Source organism: Vitis vinifera, chromosome 8, assembly GCF_030704535.1.
Source record: "Vitis vinifera cultivar Pinot Noir 40024 chromosome 8, ASM3070453v1".
Classification (NCBI taxonomy): domain Eukaryota; kingdom Viridiplantae; phylum Streptophyta; class Magnoliopsida; order Vitales; family Vitaceae; genus Vitis; species Vitis vinifera.
This window is the reverse complement of record NC_081812.1, coordinates 22,066,978-22,093,792: the sequence shown is the minus strand read 5'-3', so window position 1 is coordinate 22,093,792 and position 26,815 is coordinate 22,066,978. Positions and strand designations below refer to the sequence as shown.

The window sequence follows — 26,815 nt, the reverse complement described above, 5'->3', positions numbered from 1 at the left end:
ATATTGACAGGTATTACAGCAAGAACTTCTTTTATCTCTGATCAAATCCTAAATCATATACTCCTCTGGATATTCCACTGAGAAAAGCTAAAACAAAGACTAGAAACAAGCAATAAATCAGGGGAAATCTCATGGTTAGCGTAACCATCAATGATCAAACCTTTAGCAGAACAAAGAACATAGAGGAGGAAGATCCCACAGAGCATCAGAAGGATCATGGACAGTATCCATATACTCTTGAACCCCATTCATGGCATAGAGCGATGCAGATATTTGCCTCTCAACTTTCATCCGTTCGAATTCCGAAAACTCCCCCTCAGCTGCCTCCTGCAACCCACCATTCTTTGGCAAGTCCAACACTTGTTGAGCAAATGAAAACCGGTCAAACCCGGCTGCAAAACCCCATGACAGGCCGGATTCAGAAGAACCCAACTCCACTTCCTCACTGCAGTTGCTCAAATCTGGCTTATATGCATCATCAAACAACTGGGTCTCCTGAATTTTTTCACTAGAAAGAGAATTACTGCCACTGCTGGTGCAACTACTGGCACAAGGAGTGACTATTGTAGTGGAAATGTTACTGCTATCAACACTGGTTTGTTTTGGTTGCTTTGCTCCCTTTTTGTTATCAAGGAGGGTCCGGATCCTGGAAGCCAGAGGAGAATTGGAGGAGACGTTGGGAATGAAATTTGTGCGAGTGTTGGATCCACGAAGAAGGCAAGCAGCTTCATCATAGGCTCTAGCAGCTTCCTCAGCAGTCTCAAAAGTTCCAAGCCACATCCTTATCTTCTGTGTAGTGTCTTTGATCTCAGCAACCCATCTCCCAGATGGCCTTTGTCTCACCCCTACAAACTTGTTATTGCTATTGCTTCTGTTTCTTCCCTTGAATTTTCTCACCTTGGTGGCCGGAATGGCTCCCTTTGGCTGCTGGAATTGAATTTCCATTGAATTTGTGAAGGGAATTGATGGTTTTTTTTTTTTTTTGCAATTTCTCTACCTCTTAATGAAGTGGTTTAAGAGCTCCTTGTACGTCTCCATCTTCTTGTTTGGCGATTTATATATGTTTGATAGGTGGTCTGAGTTCTCAATTGCATTTCTTTTGGCTAAATTTCACGGGTCCTTTTGACTTGTCCTTTTGTGTTTGTCTTCTTATCATACCTTAATCTCCATTTTGGTCCAAAGACCCATGAACCCAAACTTTGATCAAGTCCTAATATTTCACCCCAAAATCTCAAATCTCATCACTCCAATTTTATTACAATCAACCTTTTTCCAAACTTCTATTTTCAAACAATTAAAGTGTGATATCTCATATCGAATACAAGAAAAAAAATTTAGCGTTGTATAAGTATAAATTCTTCTTAATCCTAAAGACTGTTTTAAAACCACGAGAATCCATTTAAACCCAAAATAAACAATATTTGGATTTGAATGCGAATTTTTACAAGAAGAAATATATGTGAAAGTAATTACTTTTATTTCTACATTAAATAGTTAAAAAAGAAGTTTTTTGTTTTTTACTTTCATAATAATTTTATTTCTTTATATTTTAATCATATTCCTTCCCTTCAAACCTTTTTTTTAAATATTTTTATTTAACAATTTAGATTTAATTACACGCTACAATCATTTATATTTTGAGTTCATTACACGTCAATTGACTACCTTATAGCTTTCCTTATATTGGCATATCCTCCTAGGAAAGAGTCTTATCTCATAATCTCAACCAAAGACTTGAAAATGAAACCCATTCCAAGGGCATATTGGGGTGAGGGGATCTTGAAGTTCTTGTCCTCAACTCTAAAACCCTTGTGTAAACTTGGTCAAAATTGAGGGAGGAAAGTAAAAAATGAATGAGGATTTGCCACTTGGAGGCACACTAGGGATCCTCTAGATGACCCCAAAAACAAAAGGCTTAAACCCAAATAGTAGGGACAGTCTTAGACCTCAGCAAACAAACAAGAATATCTTATCGTGCACGCCGCGCTTGTTCTAACCCCCTCCTTACATCACCATACACCAGCTTCTTGCTTTCATTTGTTTATTTATTAATGATCAACACATTCTTACTTCAAAAACAATCTTATTATACAAACTAAACACATACATATTTTTTATTATTTTTAGATTTAAAAAATTAACAAAATTATTTAAACAAATTAAAAAAAAATCTCTTGATTTCAAAAGCCATTCAAACATCATAGAAATGGTGGGAAAGGAACTATGGATGTCACTCTCAACTTTGTTTGAATTTCTTTTAATTTGGGTATAAAATATTAAGGGCTGTCTGAAATGGAAGAAGATGCCTGTTTTAGAGTAAGCAGGGGGACCATCTCAACATGATTCTTGATCTTGACCTTAAATAGAGGAGTTTTATCTTTTATGTTTTAATTATTTTTCTTAAAAAAAATCACAAGTGGGTAGGTGGGTCCATTAAGATGTCATTCAAGGGCCTGTTCCTTCACAAGAATCTAAATTTTAATTTATCTTCTTCACTATACTATATGTTGTTTTTTTGTTGATATGTTAGGTGATGAAAGTAACAGCTCCCATACATCAACCTCCTCCCAACATTTGAATTTTGGTGGTAAGGATATAAGATTTTAAACAATTGACAACCTAATCCTATTGATGCTTTTTGTTTCCCTAAGGTAACCTCCATCCCCACCCTCAAAAACCACTAAAGCTGTCGTCTTGTAAAGATGCCTTTCAATGACTTCCCTTTGGGACAGAGCTCTACTTTTTGATTGAATCATAAAAAGTAGTATTTGAAAAGTGTTTTTAAATGCAAACCCTCCGAGCTGTTTGATAATCAATTTTAAAAAATAGTTATTTGATATTTTGTAAAACAAAAATGTATTTAAAAATCTGAAATATTTTTAATTTATTTTTAATAAATTATAAAAATAATATCAAATAGATTTTAAATTATAAATAATGTTGCTTCTCACGAAAGTCTTCTTTTAAACTTATACATGAAGTTATTAATATTTAATTAAACTTGGAAACCCCCTTTGAAATATTTGGATCCCACTTGAGCTTCTACTTTAAACCAAAAATTTAAAACTATTTCAAACGAGGTCTTATAACTTCCAAAATCAAAATCATAATTTTCAAAGAAAATATTAATATTTGCTTCCACAAAATACTTTTCTAATTTTCATATAATTAAACTTTAAAATAATTGTTAAAATAAAATATTTTGACTAAGTAATTCATAATTGTCAAACTAGCATGTCACGTTCATGGAAGTGATCTAATCGCATTTTAGACTATGTAACCCAAAAGACATGGGAAATATCCTAAAAACAAAAGTAACAACCACACCATGAATCCACCTTAATTGTTTCAGAACCAAAACATGAAAGTAAAGATAATAACCCAATAAAGAAAAGCTATACAAAACCTCACCGGCAATCTAAAAATAGACATGAAACTTCCCCAAAGAAAAAAGGATAGAAACTGTATAGAAGTGTGTCCAAAAATCACCAAAACTGATTTTGCTTGACAAACGAGCCTCAACATCGCATTCACACACCGACCGTTCAAACAGAGCCACAAACTATGAACTATTGATCTTTTCGTTTCTTTTTTTCCTCTCCTTTCGAGGGAGGACTGGATGATGAATACCACTTTAATATACACATTCTACACCAAAACTCGTATATTTTTCACGTCACCCTCAGAGCAATCAAGCAATAATGCACACTGCTGCATTGGTACAAATGTGTAACATTGCCCAACCAATTATGAATCATATTATGGAAAAGAATGGACTACCTAACACACAGCAAACAAAGCAAACCGGACCGACCCGACACAGCAGCATCTCACAAGGGAATCTTGGAACATCACACTCACCATTGTGAAATTAACTAAGTTGATAGGATGGACTGCAGCGCGAGCTGTTGCTGAGGCTGCAAGGATGACCACGTTGATGCCAGGGCAGAGGGCGACAATGTCTGCCGAAGTTGCCTCAGCAGATTAATCATTCGGCTTGTGGTTTCCTCAGTTGCCAGGTCTTTACCAGCACATAGGACCTGCAGTAGTCCCCAGAATCAATAGTAATGAAAAGTAGTTTGAAAGCAGAACGCTTACCTACATGTAGCCAGACTTTAATTAAAACAGACTCCCCACTAAAAAGTGACGGAATGAGGGCTCAAGTCCCCTTAGACTTTATTTGGAAAAAAAACCTTCATCTTATTGCAGATAAAAATAAATAAATAAAAGAAGCAATTTTAACACATTTGAGGTTAAAAAAACATTTTTATTTCTGTTTACACTTTTCAGTCCCCAGATGTAATATTGCTATTTTCTGATCTTCAAAATGTATTCCACCTGATTGCAAACAAGCACGTGTTTTATGAACAGAAGTACTCGTAACTGTTAAATTGGAAAAACTGGTGTTGGAACTTGGAAGTGAAAGCCCTTGAACTGATTGTTGGAAACTAAGTTCATAAACATCTAAGATTTTTATGTAATCAGAGATACTCAACATGGGGACTAAAACAGTTAACATCTTGTATAACCATGATGTTGGTATGATATTTTAAGAGCTCAAGTGATGAGGATGAATATTCAAGATATATATCAAGAAAGGGAATTAGTATTAGTTGTAATTAAAGTAGGATTATTATTACTTGGAATTAAATTAGGATTGGTATTTGTTGAAGTCTAATTAGGATTAGCTAGTTGAGTTATAATGTAATTAGAATTTGAGTCATGATAGGTTATTAGAGTCCTAGTAGAATAGGTTATTAGAGTCTTAGTAGACTTTGGATTTCTTAGAGAAGCCTATAAATAGGCTAATCAATGTAAATCAAAGGGATGAATTTTGATGAATAATATTATACTTTCTTTCATTGCAAGGTTGCAACCCTCAATGGTGAGACTCCATTGATTTTCTTCTAGGTGAGACTCCTAGAAGGCCTTAGTGAGACTCTAAGGTTTTCCATCTTTTCTTCATTGTTTCTTCTTTCTCTCTATTTCTTATCTTATAATTTTCTCTACCATAAAGTTTATTCCTTGTTCCTCTCCTTACACCCTAAAAATAAAACCCTAGCCCACCTACCCTTGAGTGTAGGCAACCATCCTAGGGTTGTCCTACATCATCAAGCAATCTAAATAGAGAGAGATGATACCTCAGCAAAGACTGCAACTATTTTGGGAAGATATTGATTGTTGGGCCCCAAAAGTTCCCTATCTGACCTGTAAATAAAGAGGAGTAAAAAATAATCAAACCAATAAAGAGGAGTAAAAAAGATCTGGTGCACACAACACATTCCCTATGTAACAGTTTGGAGTTTCTACCTTTCCACCATTGAACATAGTTGGTCATGCACAACTTTGGCCTCAATCAAATCACCTTTTAAAGGCAAGCAACTTAACCAAGCAGGAACAATCTGCCCAAAAAAATTAAAAAAAAAAAAAAAAATTTAGAAAGCTGTGTGGGTAAGTTGGGATTTGCAATAGATTGGCTTAACCTAGAATTCGCCATTGAACAACTTGAATTACTAAAAAGAGAGTTTTGGGGGAGCAGCATTGAAATTTGTATGCTTGTTAGAGAGGTTTGTAACTCAAAGCAATATTCAAGCATAAAATATTGAAGAGGCTTCATACTATTTTAAGTACTTTTGCCAATGATGAAGAGAGTAAAAGCATTAAAAGCCTGATTTGGAGAAAGTATTTTAACTGCTCAAAAAAAATTTCTTGGCAAGGAGGCCAGACTAACATTTTTTCCACCAGTAACAAGCACAAATAGATACGAGTAAGAAAGAATACAATTGCAGGAGGAAAGGTTGGAGCACAGACCTATCTACCAAGAAAATTGTGACAAATGCCAAGTTAGATGAAAATTGCATTATGGAATGATAAAATATATTTTTGATAGACAACAAGATCATGATTAGGAAGCGCCTAAAAAAGAGGGGAGGGGAAGCTACGTATAAAGGTAGTATACACAGAAGCAACCCAAAGCAAGGAATGATGAGATATATATACCTGCACGGCATCTATACTATCGCGATGGAACTGGCATATTTTTCCAAGTGCGGAAACAGCATTATCATAAGCCATTACATTATCTGAATCCCGTGCATTAGAGTGTCTTATTACAACATCCAGCCTGGAAAGAGCCTCTGCAGAAAAGCCAAATACAAAAGTACATTACAACCTATGAAGGAGCAATCCAAGGAGACAAGCAACCATGCACATGGGAAGTAAACTACCTCCAACAAGAGGTTTGAATGCAGACCCACCAAATTCTGCACAAACACCTATTCCATAAACAGCTGCCTGAAATGCAATATATGTTATCTATCTTTCATGAAGCATGAAGCCCATGACAACTTAGAAGCCAAACAGCAAAGTTAGTGATTAGCATGCAAACCTGACGAACATGTGGGTTCTCATCATTGCAGGCTTCCAATAGGAAAGGAAGGTAAGTATCATAGTATCTGTTCCACCAACATATTGGTTAAGGAAATAGAAGAAAAAATCAGCAATCACCAGCACTTCAAACAAGATATTTTTTAAAACTGAAATGCTTACTTAAGAGCTGATTCTCGACATTGCTCAGCAACATCATCAAATATACAAATGGCAATTCTTCTCTCTTCGGCCGTTTTATCTTTACCCTGCATAAGCAAAGAGTTTGATTATTGCAAACACATAAATAGATAAATTCAGTGTATGCAAAGACAATGACTTCCTCTTTTTAGGTAGGCATTATGTTAAAAACAATAAAAAAAATCCAGGAATTAATGCCTCTTTTCAGGTTTTCAGTTTCACATCTCAATGAAAACAGATTCTACTTTTGCACACCACATCTCACAACACTATTATCATGTTGAACAAGATTTACAGGAGATGGTTTTCATTTATTAAACAATTGGCAGTAAATATTCCCATTGCACCAAGGGGAAAACTGGTGAATAACTCTTTTTTAAAAAGTATTTCCTTCCATGTCCATTCATTACAAATAATATGATCTCCAATTATGTTTGAAGCCAGACCTCATACTCGACTCAAGGATGATGGCATATGATGCTTGTTTTGATTTAAAATATAGAAATTTTCATTTAAGGTTGACTGCCACAAATCTGCTAACCCTTTCAGTCAGGTGGCACAGCATTTTCCGATGAAAATAGTGGTGGGGATGCAGGGTCACACCTCTTATACACAGAATATGCTTAAGTATTCAAATGATGGGATGTGCAAAGTTTGCATATAGTCATGTAGAAAATTTACCAGCTATTATACATCTAAACAGCTAATAAGAAACATGTGTTAAACAAAAAGGAGCATGAAGGCATTAAAGAAAGCAAACCTAAAACCCAAAAGAACAACAAATGAAAAGGCAAACAAACACCAACATACTATTAAACTTACCCACATAGGCATCAGGTAAGATGAAAGCTCATCAAAGAAAGGCAAGAAAGAAGACTTGAAGGTTTTGATCAAAGTGCCCAAGCAATCACCGATCTGTATTAAAAAGGACATAAAGGCAACAAGAATCAACACATTTACAATCTAAAAGCAGGAGAACACAACCGATCAACTAACAAACCCAATTTTCAACATAAATATGTCTGAAGAGCATACTTGATCAAAGAGCTCTTCTTCTTGCTCATTTTCTTCTTTTAGCAGTTCCCCTTCTTCTGCATCAAAGTCCTCTGCTTTGGCCCTTTCTGCTCTCTCTCTCTTTCTAGATGAGCTGGCTGTGATCACCTGCTTTATCTCATCCACAATGGACCTCACTTGGCCTTCATCCAAAAGTGGTCCAGAAATCTGAGAGAAAGAAATGGTCTCCATAAGATTATGAACCTCCAGAATGACATAATGGCAAGCACAGAGAAACAATATACAGAAAAAAGAGTGTTTAAATAGTTACGAGACTAGCACAGCACATGACCATAGCAATAATTCAGTGAGATGCCATGCAAAATGCCTTAAATGATGATGCAGATTACAATTACTATCTGTAGGTTAATAGGGAACATTCTTGAACCCCATAAGAATGCAGAATGTGGTCTCAGTGTGTACTAATTCAAACAAGCTTGGTATATAGATTATGCAGCGGGAATAAGTGAAATAAGCATTTCTAGAGGCAGAATTCTAAAAGAATAAATAAAATAAACAGTTAATACCCATAAAACTCATGAGTAGATGTAGCAAACCTGTATGCATTCATTCAACGAATCCAACATGCTTGCACAGATCTCTGTCTCAGGCTCCTGCAGACCATATATAGTTCAAATATGTCATTAACCAAACAAAAACATTAATAAAATGATAAAGTAGAGATTGTTACAAATATTAAAGAACAAAACATGTCCCCCTAAAAAACTGACCTTGTGTAGCGCATCCACCAGGGCTGGTATTATGTAATCAGATAATTGCTTAATATAGGACTCATTCCGGCCTTGAGACTGCCCCTTCTCCACAGCTAATTTAGCTGATCGCAACAGCTCCGGCATGGCTATGGACAAAAATCAACAACACAACAAATTTGATATAGTCTCACAATTGAATGGTCAACAAGACGAAGACAACTACAATGGTCAGGTTACTACCTGAAACAGCAGCCTTCCTAACTTCCTCGTGAAAATAAAATTTAAGAAGAGGAACCAATGTAGGAGCAACCTGAATTAGTCATACAAGGTAAGCAAGTACGAAATTTTGATAACAGCCAGCACCAAATTTAATTCTCAATAATGTGAGTTATAAGGAACCTGATCGATCCATGGAAAAAACCCTTCCTTTAATTCATCAGCATAGCAACATAGCATGTTGCAAGCTGTGGCCTTTTCTTCCAAAACACTAGTTTTGATCCCTATCCTTTTATCCCCAAGTGTAATAGTCTCAATGCTGCAATAAAAATATAACACCCAGTTAAAAGGTGTCGAGACAGCAGCATTTTAAAAGGCGTCTAGACAGTAGCATTTCCAAACAAAAGTTTATTTTTTCTAAATCTCGTGTCCATCAAATATCATCAAGTAGCTGCTTAAAAAAAGATAATCATCAAAGAGAAACAAAGTACAACACAAAATACATGGTTGCATCCACACACGCACATATGTATATCACCAACTAAAATTTTACCCAAATGCTAAGAATGAAAAAAATATGACTAGATCCTAAAATAAATATTTAAAAAAAAAATACAGCCGTGGATTTGACAGTTATCTATATTTTAAAGATAACAGGCAAACCTATCATCATCAGAGTCATAAATATCAGCATCCGAATCTGCAGATGTAATGGTAACATCAGGCTTAAGCTGAGCAGATTGAAGCAAGGGGGGCATGACAACATTCATGTAAGGAAGGAAATCCTGGCCAAGGCACTTGCAAAGTCTGGCCCATGCCTGCAACAAAGGTACATATTATGTTTTGTTCTTTTTAATTGTTTGTTAGACAAAAGACTTATCAAAAAAATTGTTTGTTAGACAAAAAGTATTCCTAAGCATTTGTCCATTTAAAAGACAAAGAAATGCAGAACATTTAAGTGAAGGTCTCTGTAGCTTATGCAAAAAGCATACTTGTAACATGTAGCTTGTTGTTGGATCATCTGCCTCCATCTGAGATCCTTGCAATGACATAAGTACATCCATAACCTTGCATGGTTTACAAACAAAACAGCTCATGTTACAAATCCAGAAACAAAAAAAGAAGCCCAGTGAATATAACATAGATATGATATTTAGGGAGACAGACAAAAGAACAAAATAGAAGAGGTTAAATATGCATAAATATCTTTTTATCAGAAACACACCATCTCATCTCTAGCAATTACAAAGATCAAGAAGGATGAGACATCCTTCAACAACATACAAAATCAGACTAGAACAAGATGAGGACATACCCACCCAAAACTCATTCAAAATGGTCCCCATATTACACATTGATACACATTGATAATAAGATACACTATTAATTCTCACCTGCTTTGCATCATCCCTAAACTTCTCTTTCCCAACAGCCATTCCAACCAAACTAATGCACTCCATTGACTTAGCCCGAAGCATACGATTAGATTTGTCATTTGCATTCACTAAAATAGCTTTCAGGTAAGGCATTACGGCATCATAGTACTTCTGGAAATGCACCTGTGAGTACATATACCATGTGAGACCAAGTTATCCATGAAGAAACTGACTCTAGCACAGAGAAAGATTTTGGAGTTCGTTAATTTAAGTACCTGTGATGAATCAGCAACTGATGCTAAAGCTGTCAAAGCCCCCTCCTGAACCATTTGCTTCCCATTCTGGATTTCACACATATCATAATGTATACAAGCTCAAGCAGAACCCATTCATCAAGCAAATGAAGAAAGACAAAATTGCATATATTCACGTCTTTAATAAGCATGTCATATTATATAGTTGTATAAAATATGGTGCATGTGAATGCATCTGCTGAACATAAACAAGGTTGATAACAGGAGCTTTGATATACCTGTAGGAGTACAAGCAGTTTGCTCACAATTCCATCTAAGTATGGGGTTAAGATATCTGGGGTGCAATTTTCACTGAAATTGAGAACTGCTGAAGCAGCATGGGCCTAGGACATACAAACAATAAATTAATATTTAGTAACACATCAAATGATCAATAGAAAATTTATTACAAAATGGATATATCAAGAAACTAAACAACATACCGAGATACAAATTGCTTAAAACAAACACATATATCACAAGTGTGTAAAAGTACAGAAGTAACAGAACAAGGGCAACACCAAAGACCATGAATCCAGTTTATATAGCATATTTTAATAATGCAAAAACCCACCAGCCTTGGATCACAAGACTGGGAAAATGCCAGATACAGGTTGTGGAAACTCCATATTAATGAATATTTATATGCTCAAAATCAGGTTGTCATCAGAAAATTATACATGTAACTTTCAAATTGTTCAAGAGAATACCACCTCTTTAGGACCATGTACAAGACTAGGAAATACTATGTATGCACAACCATGAAACTCTATATGGACAAATATTTATATTCTCAAAACCAAGATGTTATAGAAAAAATTATACATATAAGTTTTAAACTGAAAATAACATTTTCAAGATAATACTGCCTCTTTACGAAGATGTACTTTGATTGCATTGGGATACAAAGCCAAGGGTTGGCAGCAATTTTACCAAAGGAAGAAACCAGGAGTGGAGCAATTGCTATGGAAATATTTTGTTTTAATATTGTCTTTTCTTTTCATATTAAAAGGCAAAAAGGACATAGCGTCTATCATTCCATCAATTTTCAAAGAACTTAATTTCTTGGAACAGAGAAGAAAATTAATAGATTCCTTTTTGTGCTAGAGGAAGACAACAATTTTTAATTTGCTTGTAGAACTCAATGCCATTAATTATTTTGCATAACCACATTGATGTGTTATTTCTTTTTTTCTTTTTTTTTTGTTGGCAAGAAAAAAAATATATATATTATAACCATGGGTAAGTCATGTCATAAATTCCTGCATTGGAAAAAAACAAGAACTTGAAAATAAATAAATAACTAGACACTGCAATTCCCAAACCTGTACTCGGGGATTCTGAAAATCATCCATTGCTGCAGCTAGTGCAGGCAGTAGCCGTTGATGATATTTAACTTGTAGCTCTGGGCCTAAATCCGTTGACAACTGTCCAATGGCATTAATAGCTGCCCATCGTACCCTGGGATGTGGATCTTGAAATGAGTTCAAGACCATTGATACTATCTGTTCTAGATTTTTTATCATCACCTGCATGTAAGATAAAAGAACAATTTTTAACCGAGCTAATGCAACTCATCTAATTATAATTAAAAAATGCACCCTAAATATCAATAATCTTAAAATTAAAATGCACCCTATAATCAATGGCACTCAAATATCAATCCTGTAACACTCTAAATATCACAATCCAATGTGGTAATAAGCAGTGATTGATAACACTCTAAATATCAATACTCACAATCTTAAATATAAAAAATTGGATTACAAACAAAAAGTTACATACAATACCTTGGAGCAACCCTCTGCAATTTGAGCAAGGGCAATGAGGGCAGCATGGTGTTTTTGCCATTCAGGAGCTGCCAAGTAAGCCGGCAACAATTCAGAAGCCACCGGCACAATGGTATTCCCACCAAGAGAAATGGAGAGCCTATCCAAACACTCCTGTCCAACACTATAATTACTAGTCTCACCCGCATCCTCATGCTCCTCCTCTGCACTGTGCCATACGGGATCATCCTCGATATCCAGCAGCATCTTCATCAGTATCGCAAATAACCTTTGTATAAATTGTGGCAGCTTCCTTATCATTCCCGGGGCACGCTCTCGTGCTTCAGCCAAAGTGATAACAAATTCCACGGCTAGATGCCGCGTACCCTCCTCCAACAACTCCGCTTCTGCAATTTGCAACATTGAACCCACCACTTCCACCAATTGGCGCCGTAGAAATCTGGGCTCCGTCCCAGCTAACTCAATTAACAATTCCAGTGCCTCTTGGGCAGTTGCTTCTTGGCTGGAATTCAACGCCTCAGTCAATGTCTGCATCATCAATGGCAAAAGGTCCTGAAACTTATCCCGCTCCGCCGCATTGGACAAGCACTGAATGAAGTTGATCGCCGCCCCAAGAGCCGCGATGCGAACATCAGAATTCATGGATGAAGCCAAACTCTGCAAAAACACAGAGTGAAGAGTATCCAAATGCGGAAGTAGGGTTTCTCCTATGTACTGCGACAATTGAGCGAAAATTAACAGCGCCGCCTCTTGCAGCTTAAAGTTCGATGAAGTAACGCACTGAAACATGAACGGTAATAGCTCAGGCCATCCTCCGTCAGGCAAAATCCCAGAAGCAAGTTCTGAAACAGTGTCACATAACTTTTTTGATATCGTTTTGGCGGTCTCGCGTTGAACACAGTCAAGAAGAATCGATTTGAGATTCGCCTGAGTGGTGGCAGAGAGATTTGGCCATAGGTAAGAATCATCTCGAGTGAGTTGCTTTCTGAGTAGAATCGCGGCCATTGCTCGCGCTTCAGGATGCGGAGATGACTGAAGAAGGATCGCAAGTTTGAGAACGAGAGAATCGGGATGAGTTTGCTTGCAGAGATTGAAGAGAGCCTCGGCCTGAGAGCGTTGGTCGTTGGCGGTGGCCATGAGGTGGGAGATTAGGGCTTCGAAGTGAACTGGATCAGGGCCGAGAATCGCCGCGATTTGGTTTAGCTGAAGAGGAGTAGGATCGGAAGCCATGGTAGCCAACTAGGGTTTTGCAGAGCCGCCAATAACCCTGCCGCTCTCGCTCGCTCAAATGTGAAGTGAGGGAGGGAAGCCAAGACCTCGTTTGGCGAAGGCTTTAAAGTGGTGTTTGGATAAATAATGTATTTTACATGGCTTAATGACGGTTAACAAAAGAGAGGGAAAAAAATATTACCTCTCATGACACGTGTTACCATATGATTGGCCACCGGAATTTCTTTTTGGAAGTGGAGGGTAACCAGCTCGATAGTTTAGAGGAATATGCCTCGGTGGCTCACGTGACCTTTCCATCTGCACGTGGGAAGAGGAAGTCTCACGTGGCACTTAATGCACCGTCCGATAACCCACTCTGTCCTGAACCCATTCCCATTCATCATGAGGTAATATGAACCGTTGATCTCCTGCAATGATGATACTGATGGGTCGACCTCCAGCTGCAACCCACTTCGGGTGCAACAGTTTATAAAGAAAGATCAATGAGGTGTACAGGCTTTTGGATGCAATCATATGCATCAGGCCCATCACGATTACTGTATGCCACACCTAACCATTGATTAGATCAAACTACTTTTCAGATTAAAGGATTCCCACCAATTCCAACTACTCTGCTCAACTCATTGGGCCGAGGCCCATCTGTGTAATTGGACCCTCTTATGGGCTCAGAGTTTTGGACCCAATAAGTTAAGACAGTTATCTTGACAGTTAGAATTTGAAAATAATATATGTGTTGAGGTGACGGACCCACTTGATTGGTGCTGGATAAGGCAAAATAACAATTTAGAAGTAGTTCCTTAATGCGTAAGGAACTGCGAAATGTGGACATCATCCAGAACCCAACAAATCACAGCCGTTGATATTCATATTAACTTTGATTATTGACCACGTGTAAAACGAAATGTTTGCTTCCGATAACATAGCAGTCTAGAAAAAGAAAAAAAAAAAAAAAAAAAAGCCCTCCAAAAGGACGGATATGACTGGCTGGATTCTATTCCGAAGATCCAATAGAGCCAGGTTGTCCCACGTCTCTCTATCTATTTCTGACAAGGATGTGATAAGCCCACAGGACAGTCACATATTAAAAACAAAGACCAATAAATGTGATGCCACGTGCAAATTTCTCAAGATCCAAATACAAACAATCCTAAAACGACGCCGTGTCGGAGCTCAATTGGGTGAACTCACACTCTGCTTTCTTTCTCTCCATCTTCACGTCCTTACATATACCACCAACCAAACCCTAACCCTACCCACCAAGAAACCAATTGATCCACGCAGAGAAGCAAGCCAGAGGGATGAGAAATCCGGCATCTGCGTCTACGAGTAAGACTCCGTGCTGTACCAAGGTTGGGTTGAAAAGAGGACCATGGACGCCTGAGGAAGATGAGCTTCTAGCTAATTATGTGAAGAGAGAAGGTGAAGGGAGGTGGAGGACGCTGCCGAAGCGAGCTGGGTTGCTGCGGTGCGGCAAGAGCTGTCGCCTCCGGTGGATGAATTATCTTCGGCCGTCAGTGAAGCGCGGCCAGATAGCTCCCGATGAGGAAGATCTCATTCTTCGCCTCCATCGCCTGCTCGGTAACAGGTGCTGTTTGTATCATTTTTTCCTGGTCTGAAATTTGCCTCAGATCCTAACATATTGATGCATTTCTCTTTTTCTTAAATTTTTGAGACATTTCTTTGATTTTCAGGTGGTCTCTGATTGCCGGAAGGATCCCGGGGCGTACAGACAATGAGATCAAGAACTACTGGAACACCCATCTCAGCAAGAAACTCATCAGCCAAGGAATAGATCCCAGAACCCACAAGCCACTAAACCCTAAACCTAATCCATCACCAGATGTTAATGCTCCTGTCTCAAAATCAATTCCAAATGCAAACCCTAACCCTAGTTCTTCCCGGGTGGGAGAAATTGGAAGCAACCATGAGGTCAAGGAGATTGAAAGTAATGAAAATCACAAGGAGCCGCCTAACCTGGATCAGTATCACAGTCCACTTGCGGCCGATAGCAATGAGAATTGGCAAAGCGCAGATGGGTTGGTAACGGGACTACAAAGCACCCATGGTACCAGCAACGATGACGAAGACGATATCGGGTTCTGCAACGACGATACATTCTCTTCATTTTTGAATTCTTTGATTAACGAGGATGTGTTTGGAAATCATAATCATCATCATCAGCAGCAGCAGCAACAGCAGCTGCAGCAGCTGCAGCAGCCATCTAATGTGATTGCACCATTGCCCCACCCAGCAATTTCTGTGCAGGCCACCTTCAGTAGTAGCCCTAGAACTGTCTGGGAACCTGCTGCACTAACATCTACATCGGCTCCTTTAGTCCACGATCAAAAAGACTCCATGTCTCCCTGAAAATGATGAATCAAGCTTATATGAGTTTGATTAAAATCTGTGTGATGTAATTTGTTGTTTCCCTTTTTGTGTTTTGATGTTGTATTAGCTTCCACTCTTGGTTATTTAATTAGGATGTTAATTAAAGCTTTATGTGTGAATATCGTATGTGAAATGGATCCTTGCAACTAAGTTGTTTTTCCCCATCTAGTACATTCTTTTCTAGACACTCCACCGACTAGCAGACCATGACTTATCCACTTGTGGAGTCTTCATACCGGTTTCTCTCCAATGCTACAAATGCTTAAGTAGACCATTTAAGAGGGTTGGACTGACTCTTTGAATTCAAAGTCAGAAGTACTTCCAAATTCTTTTTAGTTTACAGGCCAAAAGCATTTATGTGAAAATGATCACTCCCAAATATTAAAATATCACCATCCTTCTGATGAGTCTTGTAAAAATCTTAGACCCTATACATGTATAAAGACTCTCTGCTGCTTTCTTTTGCTTAAGTAATCCAATATTGTAGTTCAGCACAAAAAAGTTCAGCTTTTTTTTCCATGCATGTCAATATAGCTTGCTACAACAGTCTTCTTAATTGAAAATGCATTACAAATCCACTAGGGAGAAGAAATCAACAAACAACAAAATTAAGAGTCACGACATTCCAATGAAATAAGACTCTAATGTCGTATTTAAGCTATTAATTTGACTCAAAAGTTTCAACAGCCGATAATGGCGGGCTAGTATGAATTTATAATCTTGATGACAACCCTCGTTTATGCATACACACCTAACATATAGATGCTACTAGACCAACTAGGTCATTGATCCCGATCTGCCTTCGGGTTTTTAGGCAGAAATTCGATGTGTAATCTTGATGAAGGATAAGCACAAACCCTAGGTTTGAGCAATGTACTTGTATTAATATACAGGTGCAGAGGCCAATGGATATGAGCTGATCTCTGTTGGGTAGGTGATGGTGAATGGGAAGATGATTTCACCCCAAAAATCAAGAAAAAAAACGAAACCAAAACTTCATTGACAATTAAAACAGGTAGTGAATAAATCAGTTGATAAAATTAATTCATCAACCTAATTTTGATTTGGAATAACTCCTTTAGGAACGTAGATTGACAGATTGTCCACATGGTAGAAGGTTGCTAATGTCAGGAAGCTGAAAAAATAAGTTCATGGCAGTGAAATTCTGCAGGATCACTGCATATTCGTAACAAATGTTCTAAAAAAAATTTCAACTGAATTTCCTACACTCATAAAGCCCTTGAACACAAAGTAGATTAATAGATAGTAATGTAATATACATATGCAGCTCTAGCTAGTTGTCAAAATTCTATTGAATTTTGTTGGGTGTTGGCCTGAAGATGTATGTATGTATGTCAGTATGTGAGACCACTACAGCATGTTGTAGATGGCTTGGTTTCATTAAGTACTTCAATGCCCATAAAAAGAATAAAAAAATACAAAAATTAACTTCTTGGGGTTTGGTACAATAATCAAATAAGTAATTAACAGCTTAGGATTACCATCTATGACCGGTAGACCATGGATTATCTACTAGTGGAATCCTCCTCGAGCTGGAATAATGCTACCACGATATTTCTTAGCCTTTTAAGATAAGAGGTGTTTGTTTTTCTCCTTTAATTCTAAATAAAACTTAAAATTAAATAGTGTTTAATAGTATTAAGTATTAAGTTATTTATTTTTTAAATATTTTATTTCTATTAAATATTAAGAAGTAAAGAAATAAACAAAAAAAACCAACATGTTACTCTAATATTTCAGAAAAGTAAAATATTTTGATTTTTTTCTATTTTATAAAAAAATTAAGAAATTGATAATAATTTAACAAAAAATAGAAAATTAAATTATCTGAAATACGAAGTAAGTTACTTTTAACAAAAAGTTAAAAAAATAAATACTACCTTAATTTTGCTTTTCTTCAACTTGCAAAGCCCCCACAAGACATTGATCAAAAATCAGGTGACTAAAGTGTTCGATTAAGAGTTGGAATGATTCTTAATTTGAAGGTTAGAACTTAGAACCACTTTCTAGCTCTTGTTCGACTTATGCCTAAATTCTAACCCATGCTTCATAAAAATGTTTCTAATAGAAGTTCTATGGACACGAACCACTACTTAAAAGTATTTCTATGAAAACCACTCACAAAGTAACCAATTGCACCACTCTTCTAATAAGTTTTGTAAAAAGCTTAAACCCTGAACCTTACATATATATAAAATTATTAATCTAAGTCAAAAGTTTCGATTAGTAGGATAATACAAATGGTATTCTAGCGACAACAATTAAATAATTCCGATACTTATGCATATACATGTAATAGATGTAAATAGGCCAATTAGGTCATTGATGCCAATATAATTCTTATTACTATGCCTTTGGATTTTTAGACAAAAAAAATAAAATAAAAATAAAAATTCAATCTGTGATCTTGGTGAAGGATTAGCAAAAGCCCTAGGTTTGGGCAATGTCTTTGTGGTACAGTGATGCAGAAGCCAACCGACGGATCTGACCTTTGTTGGGTGGGACGTGGGAGAGGGTGAACACACAAAAATCAAGAAAAAAGATTTATCGACCTAATTTTCATTCATTTGTTTTGTTGAGACCTAACAGTCTTGGTTTTCAACGAGAAGCAGTGAGTGGTAGATAGCCCAGGGCGTATACGTGCATGCATGCACGTGAGCGAGTTAGGTGACTGGTGACTAGTAACTAGTGGGCTGGTAGCTTTATGGACTTTTGAGGACCATGGGTGTTTTGGTAAATTTACCTGCAATCCATTCACAGACAATTTTATTTTTATTTTTTAATTTTGAGGGCCCTGAAGTCGGATACAATACGCCGTTCCTCACTAGATCCTTCCCCACTGATTTGGGCTATTGGGCCGAGCCTTTAGGAATTCAAACATCAAGCCTTTTAGAGTATGAAGGTTCGAAAGTCGAAAGTATGTTTAACAGTATTTATATTCGAAGTGTTTTTAATAAATAAATAAATAAATAATTTAAGATCATTTATCAAACATTTTTCTAAAAAGAAAACTTTAAATAATTCTTCAAAATTTTAAAAACATTTTTAAAATTTTATCAAATACATAAAGTGTGCAATAATCGGGATTAATGTATGACAATTGCTTCATTTTAGTATCATGAGATCTGAATTTTTATTCCCAAAATGCCCATTGTAATTCCCATATTAAGGCTATAGATCAAGATATGGTGGTCAACAACCAAATGCATGCTTCATGCGAACATATATATAATAAGCAATCCATCGTTGTCATTGTTAGTTGTACTTAGAGCTATTTCTTTAGAGTTGTATCCACAAAACCGTTGAATGGTTGGTTTCAACACAACCTTCCTGATATTTTTATGAAATTTTGACCACCTTTAATTAGATTCCTCTGTTTCTTTCCTTAATAGCATGGTGTTTTCAGACCGTTCTGGGCAAATACTACATTCAAAATCAGTTTGGTTTGATATATTTGCATGATTAATTCCCATTTCTGGATTTTTCTGAGAGGGGAAAAGTGAGAGTGAAGAAATCCTATCCCAAAAATGTGTGCTAAATCACAACACAATAACAAGAAATACATTCCAGCCAGCCTCCCAAGTCCCAACTTTCTAGGGAAAATTTAAGAACAGAAAGATGCAGAAATATTACAAAGGTTGTTCAGAGAATCACATTGATGAAAGAAAAGAAAAAGAACAATACACTTTCAAAGAAGAAACAAAAACGAGGGAATGGAAGGTTCGGGGTGCACTAACCTTAAGGACAGGGTAGAGTAGATATCGGTTGTTCATCCGGAGTGAAGCATCTTCAAAGCATGAGAAGCCGCCATTTTCAGAGCTGAGAATGAAGGGAGAATGGGAGGGGAGGCGATAAAATGGAGATGGCACACCCATGCCCATACTCATGTATTTGAAGGGAGGGAGGAGAAGGTGGTCGCCATTGCAAGAAATTGTGGATTTGACCGGTAGATTTTTTTAGTGGCACACGTGTTAGGGAGTCAGACCATTGGCCGTCTGTTGGGGTATGACCTACCAAACTTTCCACTAGATTGACAGATGGACCAAATCTTCTCTCCCGCTTTTCCATTTGAAAATCGGACCCTCTGTTTTCTCAAGGAAAAAAGAGAACATAATAGCACAATTTTGAGCGTGGGCACCACACCATTGTTCATTTTAGTAGAAGGTTTAAAAATTTTTAAAATAAAATAAAAATCTTCTCTCATACACAATGAAAACCCTAAGAGATTCTAAAAACCCATGTTCAATTTTAAAAAGAAAAAAATTAAATGGATTTATAAACTTAATTCTTTATGTAAAAAAAATTAAAATTATATTAAATTTAAATTCCCTTTTTATCCTTCATCCTCATTTTCCCACTTGGGTCAAGAAGTAAGAACAACCATACAAACAAACAATCCATCCAACTTAGGGAAATGAGTGAAATAAAATAACACAAAAAAACATAATTCTTGGTGCCCTGTTAAGATATATTAGAACTCCAGCAACAATATAGAAGGAAAAAAGTACGTCTCTACCAGAAAAGGAAGCAACAATTCACTGATCTTGTTCAAGCATAACGCAACAAAAACCAAACAAAGAAACCAAGAGAGATGTGTTCAAAACTTTCTCTGGCCACGAAGCATCCTGCAACTCAACGGTTGGCCTTTGCAACTCTCTCGATCTCATCCTTTTTCTTGATTGCATAACTGAAATGCCGATAATTGCAAACGGTTAGCAGAGAACAGAGGTGAATAAATGGTATAAAAATGTGGGCCTTTTTGTACCTGTTGGATGAACCTTTTGCAGCATTGATGAGTTCATCAGCCAAACATTCAGCTATTGTCTTTATGTTCCTGAAAGCAGATTCTCGGGCTCCGGTAGTGAGGAGATAGATAGCTTGATTGATGCGTCTCAAAGGGGAGATATCAACAGCTTGACGCCTCACAACACCAGCTGAGCCAATTCGAGTTGCATCTTCTCTTGGCCCACTGTAGTAACAGAATATAATTGAAAGAGGAAAGGAAAATGTAAAACAGATGAAAAAAGATTGTAATACAACGTGAAAAGCCATTAAGAGTTCATAGAAGGGGAGGACATCATTCACTGCTCAAGGAAACAGGCCCCCATTGCCATACCTGTTGATCACAGCATCAACAATCACTTGGATGGGATTCTGCTCAGTCAACAAGTGGATAATTTCCATGGCATGCTTAATGATTCGAACTGCCATCAGCTTCTTCCCGTTGTTGCGACCATGCATCATCAGAGAGTTAGTAAGCCTCTCCACTATTGGACATTGAGCTTTCCGGAACCGCTTGACAGAATACCTCCCAGCTGTGTGAGGGACATAGGTGGCATGCTTGGCTGGATTCACAGCAATGTAGTCCTCCAGAGATATGTCAGAAATCTGTGCAAATACATAACAAAAGAACCTCAATGGAAAAGTACAGTTGTGAAGGTGGCAATTCAAATGACCAGGCCATTACAACAGGCCAAACTAATCTTTTACAAAGTTTTGAAAAGATGTCACCCTTTTTTTATAGGCAAACAAAAATGTTTCATAAGAATTAAACAGAAGTGTGCATAACCCAAGTACCACCACAAGAAAATAAAAACATCGCACCCAAGCTAACTATTCCCCAAACTATCAACAAAGTCCAACATGGATAATTAGGAACTTGAACTGCCATGGGTCCAAATCAAAACAAGGTCTTAAATGCACATCCTTCATTTCTAAGCATGATACCACTTGTTCAAAAGTTGTCCTCTTTCACTCTTTTCAATTAAACCCAAAGAAACCCAGAGGGATCAGCTTCTACACTTTTGTGCTTATATCAGAGAATGGAGCCATGCAACTGAAGAAGGCATCCTTAACAAAATGGAAAAGGGACCCAAAACACCAAACAGAGAGAACATCAAAGGCCAAAACAAGTAGTCCATTTGCACTGGGTAAGGATGTGCACAGCTGACCCATTTTCTTCATTGCGAAAGCAGCACCTGACCAAACCCCACCCTCTCCTCATAGAATGTCACTAATTTTAACATGGTAAAGAGCACTTCCTTCTGTCAGCTTGCCAAGGTAATAGTGGCAATTATAGCAGCATTAACGCTTAAGCTGTCTCTCATTGTGGTTAGTCACTAACTGATTTTGCAATTACAATGACAATATGTACCATCTATAACACTCTTTTCTTTATTCTTTTTTGATAGATAAAGATAGGTATGTATAAATTAATAATAGAAAAAAGTACACATCTACAACACACATAAATGACATGCATTCTCTGTGGCAGCTTAATGACATGGTGTATAAGCAACCAGCACATGTATCATCAACAACTACTGCAGTGAAGTAGGAATGACCAGAAATCATAATAGTATATTTTGATCTATAATTCTATATGCATCAAGGTATGATCAGGTAACAAGGAGTTAGGATCAGGACAGGAAGATTCCAAGTTCAATCCATTTACCCGTTAAAAAAAATGTCAAAGAGCTTTCACTCAATATTTTGACATTGCCAACAACCCAATTGTCCAAATGCAATTACAAAAGGGAATGCAATTCCACCAAAAAAATAAAAAGCTAAACATGGAATACAGCTACATGAATTTTTTAGACAATTTAGTAAAGATTAAAAATACAATTGCATACAGCCCTATGGAAGGTTTTTACTGCTCCCTCACTATCTTTCCATTAATGGAACAAAATCATTTCAACTTGATACATGTTTCACACTTTGATTGGGCTTGGAGAAATTATTTTTGAAGTCTCTCTTCTCTGACTAATAAGCTTTTCATCAATAGCGCAATTCAACTAGTAATTTTACACTTTAAAACACAAAAAACCCCTCACATAATTAGCCTATTTGGCCTTCTGTCATTCTCAAGAATAGTTGTTAAACAGCTTCTCCAGCAAACCTATAAGGTACTCTCCCCCCATAAACTCTTTCAATCTACTAATTGTCCCCTGGATTCAATGAAGACCATTAACAAGCAAAGGACAATTCTCACCTATGTAACTGGTAAGAGATTTTAAAATAAGAAGAAATTATAACAAAAAAAAAACTGGAAAGAACTGAAACCTAGCTTATTAATTTAACAATCCTGAAAATTATATAAACAAAGGAGTGAGAAAAAAAATCGAAGATAAAATAGTGATCTTCTAGGACCATTTGATGAAACAGATATGTGGGAAAACTGATTTTTTATAGGCAAGCAAGAGGATATAATAATAAAGCTTCTGAAAAGAGAGTAGCAAGATAGGCTCGATGTACACAATCAACACCAAACAGGCAAGCAAAATGGAAAAAGGAAAACAAAAGAACAACCTCCCTCTCCTTACTTTTGACCTCAACCAATTTATAAAGTCTATTATTGACATATAATGATAAGGAAAAAATTAATGACAACAGAAGAATTGAAGGGAACAGAATGATATAGCAAACAACTACATCTGAGAAAAACAAGATCGAGATTGAAACCTGCACTTCATCAAAGCTCCAGCGGTTGAAGAGCTTCACAGTCGTCTCCTGAAGATTGGTAATTCCACCAGCAGCATCAGCGACCTCAACTGCCATTCTTATCAAACCTAAAAAACCAAGGGAAAAAAATTATCACAAAATGATTCAAAAAAATAAAAGCATTTTACATTGATTTAGTTTCCCAACAAGGAAGATCTCAACCATTCAGTTTGATATATATTCTCAGGAAACAAACAGATGGTTTACCGATTGGTAAGGGAGCAAACACGTGATCATAGTTGTTGCACAACACGATGATATGATACATTTTTTCATGTTATCAATATGTATCACAATATATCTCAGGGTACCTTACAATACCTACATGGTACACAATATGATACATGATACAATGACACACATACCTTCAACTTTTCATAATTTTACAAAAAACAAAATTGGAAAAAATAAATAAATAAATAAATAATGCTTCATGAAACACTACATTCTAGTTGTCAAATACCACATTGAAAGTCAAATAAATTATTCTTAAGACAAATACTGAGAGATTTTCATTTGAATTGATCGAATGTTGACATAGGAAATGATGGTAATTGGTAAATAGAAACTTCAACTTTATACATATATATAGAAAACAACAAAAACCATGCCTATGATCAGAAATTGTACAGAATGAAACAACGATGGAATGCTCAGAGCTCTGAGTGGAAGAAGAGAGTAAAACCCTACTTTTCAGGTATTATTTATATAGTTACAAATGAAACCCTAGAATTAAAGGCTTTACCATGCTTGTGCTAGTCACTTGACACTTTCAGTTTTTCACGTGCCAGTCGCAATTAGATTAATTATTTCGACAATTGACTAATATATTCTTTTATATGCAGTTTCTTTTCCTTGGCTACACTTAAATCATGGAGCAAGCTTGCAAGATTTCAACTTTCAACTAGCAAGACGTAAATATAGGCTTATTGGCTTTCCTCTTTCACTACAGATATTTCTATGATCATTTTCCCCAACCAAATTTGCTACCAACCAACATCTATTATAGTTTAATTTTGCATTTTAAAATTATTTTCTGATATTTTTCAGAGTTTTTTTGTATCACAGAGTAAAAGCAAAAACCCAAACAAAAACAATAAATCAACTATAAATCCAAATAGTTCAGACAAACAAAACCCTAAAAAAAAAAAAAGCATAAAATATCGGGCAAATCAACATACTACATTCCCCAAACACGACTTCTTCAACTACAACACGAATCTTACACCTAAATCCGAGACTACGAAACGATATTAGCCTTATACCTAAAACCGAGAGCACGAAACGATATCAAGATCGGCACGCGCAGACACTAACCTGGAGTTCTACAATGCCGGAGGCAGGAGAAAGCAGCAATGAATCAAAAACCCTAGAGTTTCTGTATTTAAGCTAGGGCACGGTATTTGGGCCTAATGGGCTGAGGTCCATTCATAGACTCGTTGGACTGGGCCTGGCTCTTTTCTTTTCTTTTTGGGTTATTTGATTAAAGGGGATGAAATAGTATCCATTTGTAAATCCAACCTTCAGTAATTTATAAAAATAAAGTTCAAGAAAAAGTCTTGGAAAAAGAAAATTGGAAGAAAAATTAAGTAAAGTAAAAAAATAAAAAAAATAAAAAAAATAGAAATGAACTCGATCTTTTTTTTCTCCTTAAATATTTTCCAAATTCATATTTTTGATAAAAGCTATATATAAAAATTATTTGGATATATTTTTTATTTTCAAATATATATGATGAATTCTTTTTAATCTTAAAATCCTAAAGCTTATTAATCATTATCTTCTTCTTCTTTCTTTCTTCCTTTCTTTTTTTCATTATATTATAATTTAATTTTCATAGAGAATATTCTTTTTCAAAATAGCAAAGAATTACTTTTAAAAAATAATTTCAAAAATTTACTTGTGGCTGATTTTAGTAAAATATTTAATCTGTAATTTCAAAAAAAAAATTACAATACGATTGCTTTAAAAAGGGTTTTTATTTTCTTCCAATGGCATGAAATCGTGATTCCAATTAATTTAGTAAATAATATTTTAAAAAATATTAATTAATATTTAAGAAAATAATATTCGTGAATATTTTATAATTTATAGAAATAATATTTTAAGATTTTTTAAATGGTTTAAAGATAATATTTAGAAAGATAAGTAAGACTAAAAGGTAATTATGTTGAAAAGAGTTTTAAATAAATAACACTCGACAATTTAAACTCAAAACATAATTAATTTGTTATATTTTTTTAATAAATATTCCTTTTTTTTTTTATATATTCATTAAACGGTATTTGCAAAAATATTACTTGTGAACATGGAGATATTTTAGAATTCTTTTAAAGTAAAGCACAAAATCTTCCTAAATTGAAAATCTATGTATATATTTTTTTTTCTTGGAGAAAAAGGGCATTATAGGGACTATTTAAAACTCTTTAAGGAATAATATCTTGTCGATGTTTATAATTTTGTTTTAGTGTATTACATAGTTTTAAAATTACTTAGAAATAAAATTTAAGAACATGTAACATTTACGAAATAATATTTTAAAAATAAGTATAAATTTAAGAATAAATAGATTTGATTAAGATATGAAACACATTGTACAAATATAATTTAAATCTTAATAGGAAACGTTTTTTGATTGGTAGAATAGAAGTAAAATTAGGGTTGATGGAAAGGTATTTAAAAGCTTAATACCCATGTTTATATTCGTTTCTTTGGATAATCTGCACAAATAAATTAAGAGGTATATAAAAAGTTTTCTATAAAACATCATTAAATATTTTCTTTGTATTTATGATTTTTTTTTGTGGATTATTATCGGTAAATTCCATTTTATCCATTAAGCATTAGTGTCGATAGATCACAACAAAATTTTGTTGTGGAAAGAAAACATCAAAAAAATTTGAATGTAGCTCGAACCTCGCATTTCCAATCAAACATGTCATTAGCTCATTGGAGGTGATTGCATTCTCACTTATGTTTACTCAATTAATTATATTCCCTCGCCAATTTTATCCAATAAAACTCCCTACGAAAGTTTTATGGATAGAAAAGTCATCCTATTCTCATTTCAAAGTGTTTGATTGCTTTTGTTATGATCCTACATTACCTTGTCATAAAGCAAAATTTGCACTTGTGCAATTCAATCTGTTTTTCATAACCACCCTGCAGACTACAACGGATACAAATTGAAATTTCGTTCTAGCTGTTTTTCAAAACATAAAACAAATTTTCCATTAACTACGTGATGATCAAAACTAATTTGAGAGCTTGATATGACCATTCGAATCATGGGCAATCTCACGCAACAACCAACCTCGAAAAGGCTATGTCTAAGCCACGTGAGCTGCAACCGATATATTTAAAATTTTTAAAAATTAAAAATACTTTTCAATTGTAAATATCTTATGTTAAAAACAAATTAAATAAACAAGTAAATTATAAAACATAAAATAAAATAATAAACAATATAAAATTAAAATTTTAATTGAATCGTTATATTACAAACCTACCATAATTGAAAATAATAATTTAATTAAAACTTCAAAAGAATTAAACTTAAACTTAAACTTGAAACAATATGCATTTGATAGGACCTTGCCACACCTTAATATTTGTTTAGGGGTGATTTTGATGAAAACCCTTTTGTTAATACGGCTTAATTTTCT

General features: G+C 35.5%; 4 protein-coding genes across 5 annotated transcripts; 1 reads left to right on the top strand and 3 right to left on the bottom strand.

The window, feature by feature from the left end:
• Positions 1-13: 13 nt before the first annotated feature.
• On the bottom strand, positions 14-1,022 carry LOC100265914 (ethylene-responsive transcription factor ERN1). The gene has a single exon (XM_002281583.5). The coding sequence runs from the start codon at positions 943-945 to the stop codon at positions 163-165; it is 783 nt and encodes a 260-aa protein (XP_002281619.1). The 5' UTR covers positions 946-1,022; the 3' UTR covers positions 14-162.
• Positions 1,023-3,315: 2,293 nt separating this feature from the next.
• On the bottom strand, positions 3,316-14,029 carry LOC100264144 (uncharacterized). Its single transcript, XM_002281555.4, has 20 exons — positions 12,009-14,029; positions 11,544-11,747; positions 10,458-10,562; positions 10,201-10,266; positions 9,944-10,108; positions 9,542-9,616; positions 9,213-9,367; positions 8,733-8,868; positions 8,574-8,643; positions 8,352-8,479; positions 8,178-8,234; positions 7,603-7,788; positions 7,390-7,482; positions 6,550-6,635; positions 6,389-6,455; positions 6,228-6,294; positions 6,001-6,137; positions 5,311-5,402; positions 5,142-5,208; positions 3,316-4,040 (listed from the first exon to the last, which is right to left on the bottom strand). Exons 1-20 carry the CDS (start codon positions 13,236-13,238, stop codon positions 3,876-3,878), a joined length of 3,351 nt encoding a protein of 1,116 aa, XP_002281591.1. The 5' UTR covers positions 13,239-14,029; the 3' UTR covers positions 3,316-3,875.
• Positions 14,030-14,497: 468 nt separating this feature from the next.
• On the top strand, positions 14,498-15,788 carry MYBCS1 (Myb transcription factor). The gene is given in 2 exon segments (NM_001281179.1): positions 14,498-14,823; positions 14,930-15,788. Coding segments are annotated over 2 exon segments (963 nt in total). The 5' UTR covers positions 14,498-14,536; the 3' UTR covers positions 15,606-15,788.
• Positions 15,789-20,076: 4,288 nt separating this feature from the next.
• On the bottom strand, positions 20,077-24,566 carry LOC100243591 (small ribosomal subunit protein uS7). 2 transcript variants are annotated; one of them, XM_002281502.5, is made up of 5 exons: positions 24,468-24,566; positions 23,112-23,218; positions 20,764-21,035; positions 20,413-20,616; positions 20,077-20,334 (listed from the first exon to the last, which is right to left on the bottom strand). In XM_002281502.5, the coding sequence occupies exons 2-5, from the start codon at positions 23,205-23,207 to the stop codon at positions 20,280-20,282; spliced, it is 627 nt and encodes a 208-aa protein (XP_002281538.1). In that variant the 5' UTR covers positions 23,208-23,218; positions 24,468-24,566; the 3' UTR covers positions 20,077-20,279. The 2 variants fall into 2 exon arrangements, with proteins under 2 accessions (XP_002281538.1, XP_002281550.1); XM_002281514.5 differs by having other exon boundaries at positions 24,416-24,507.
• Between the last annotated feature and the right edge of the window lie 2,249 nt (positions 24,567-26,815).

Excerpts from the sequence above, each read along its gene's own strand:
- LOC100265914 (XM_002281583.5), bottom strand. The coding sequence starts at position 945 with ATGGAAATTCAATTCCAGCAGCCAAAGGGAGCCATTCCGGCCACCAAG.
- LOC100264144 (XM_002281555.4), bottom strand. The coding sequence starts at position 13,238 with ATGGCTTCCGATCCTACTCCTCTTCAGCTAAACCAAATCGCGGCGATT. Across the intron at positions 9,617-9,943 it reads TTAGGGATGATGCAAAGCAG|GTTATGGATGTACTTATGTC; the intron begins GTGAGAATTAAT and ends AAACCATGCAAG. Across the intron at positions 5,403-6,000 it reads ATAGTATAGATGCCGTGCAG|ATTGTTCCTGCTTGGTTAAG; the intron begins GTATATATATCT and ends TTTTTTGGGCAG.
- LOC100243591 (XM_002281502.5), bottom strand. The coding sequence starts at position 23,207 with ATGGCAGTTGAGGTCGCTGATGCTGCTGGTGGAATTACCAATCTTCAG. Across the intron at positions 21,036-23,111 it reads GGAGCTTTGATGAAGTGCAG|ATTTCTGACATATCTCTGGA; the intron begins GTTTCAATCTCG and ends GTATTTGCACAG. Across the intron at positions 20,617-20,763 it reads GTTGATGCTGTGATCAACAG|TGGGCCAAGAGAAGATGCAA; the intron begins GTATGGCAATGG and ends CTGTTACTACAG.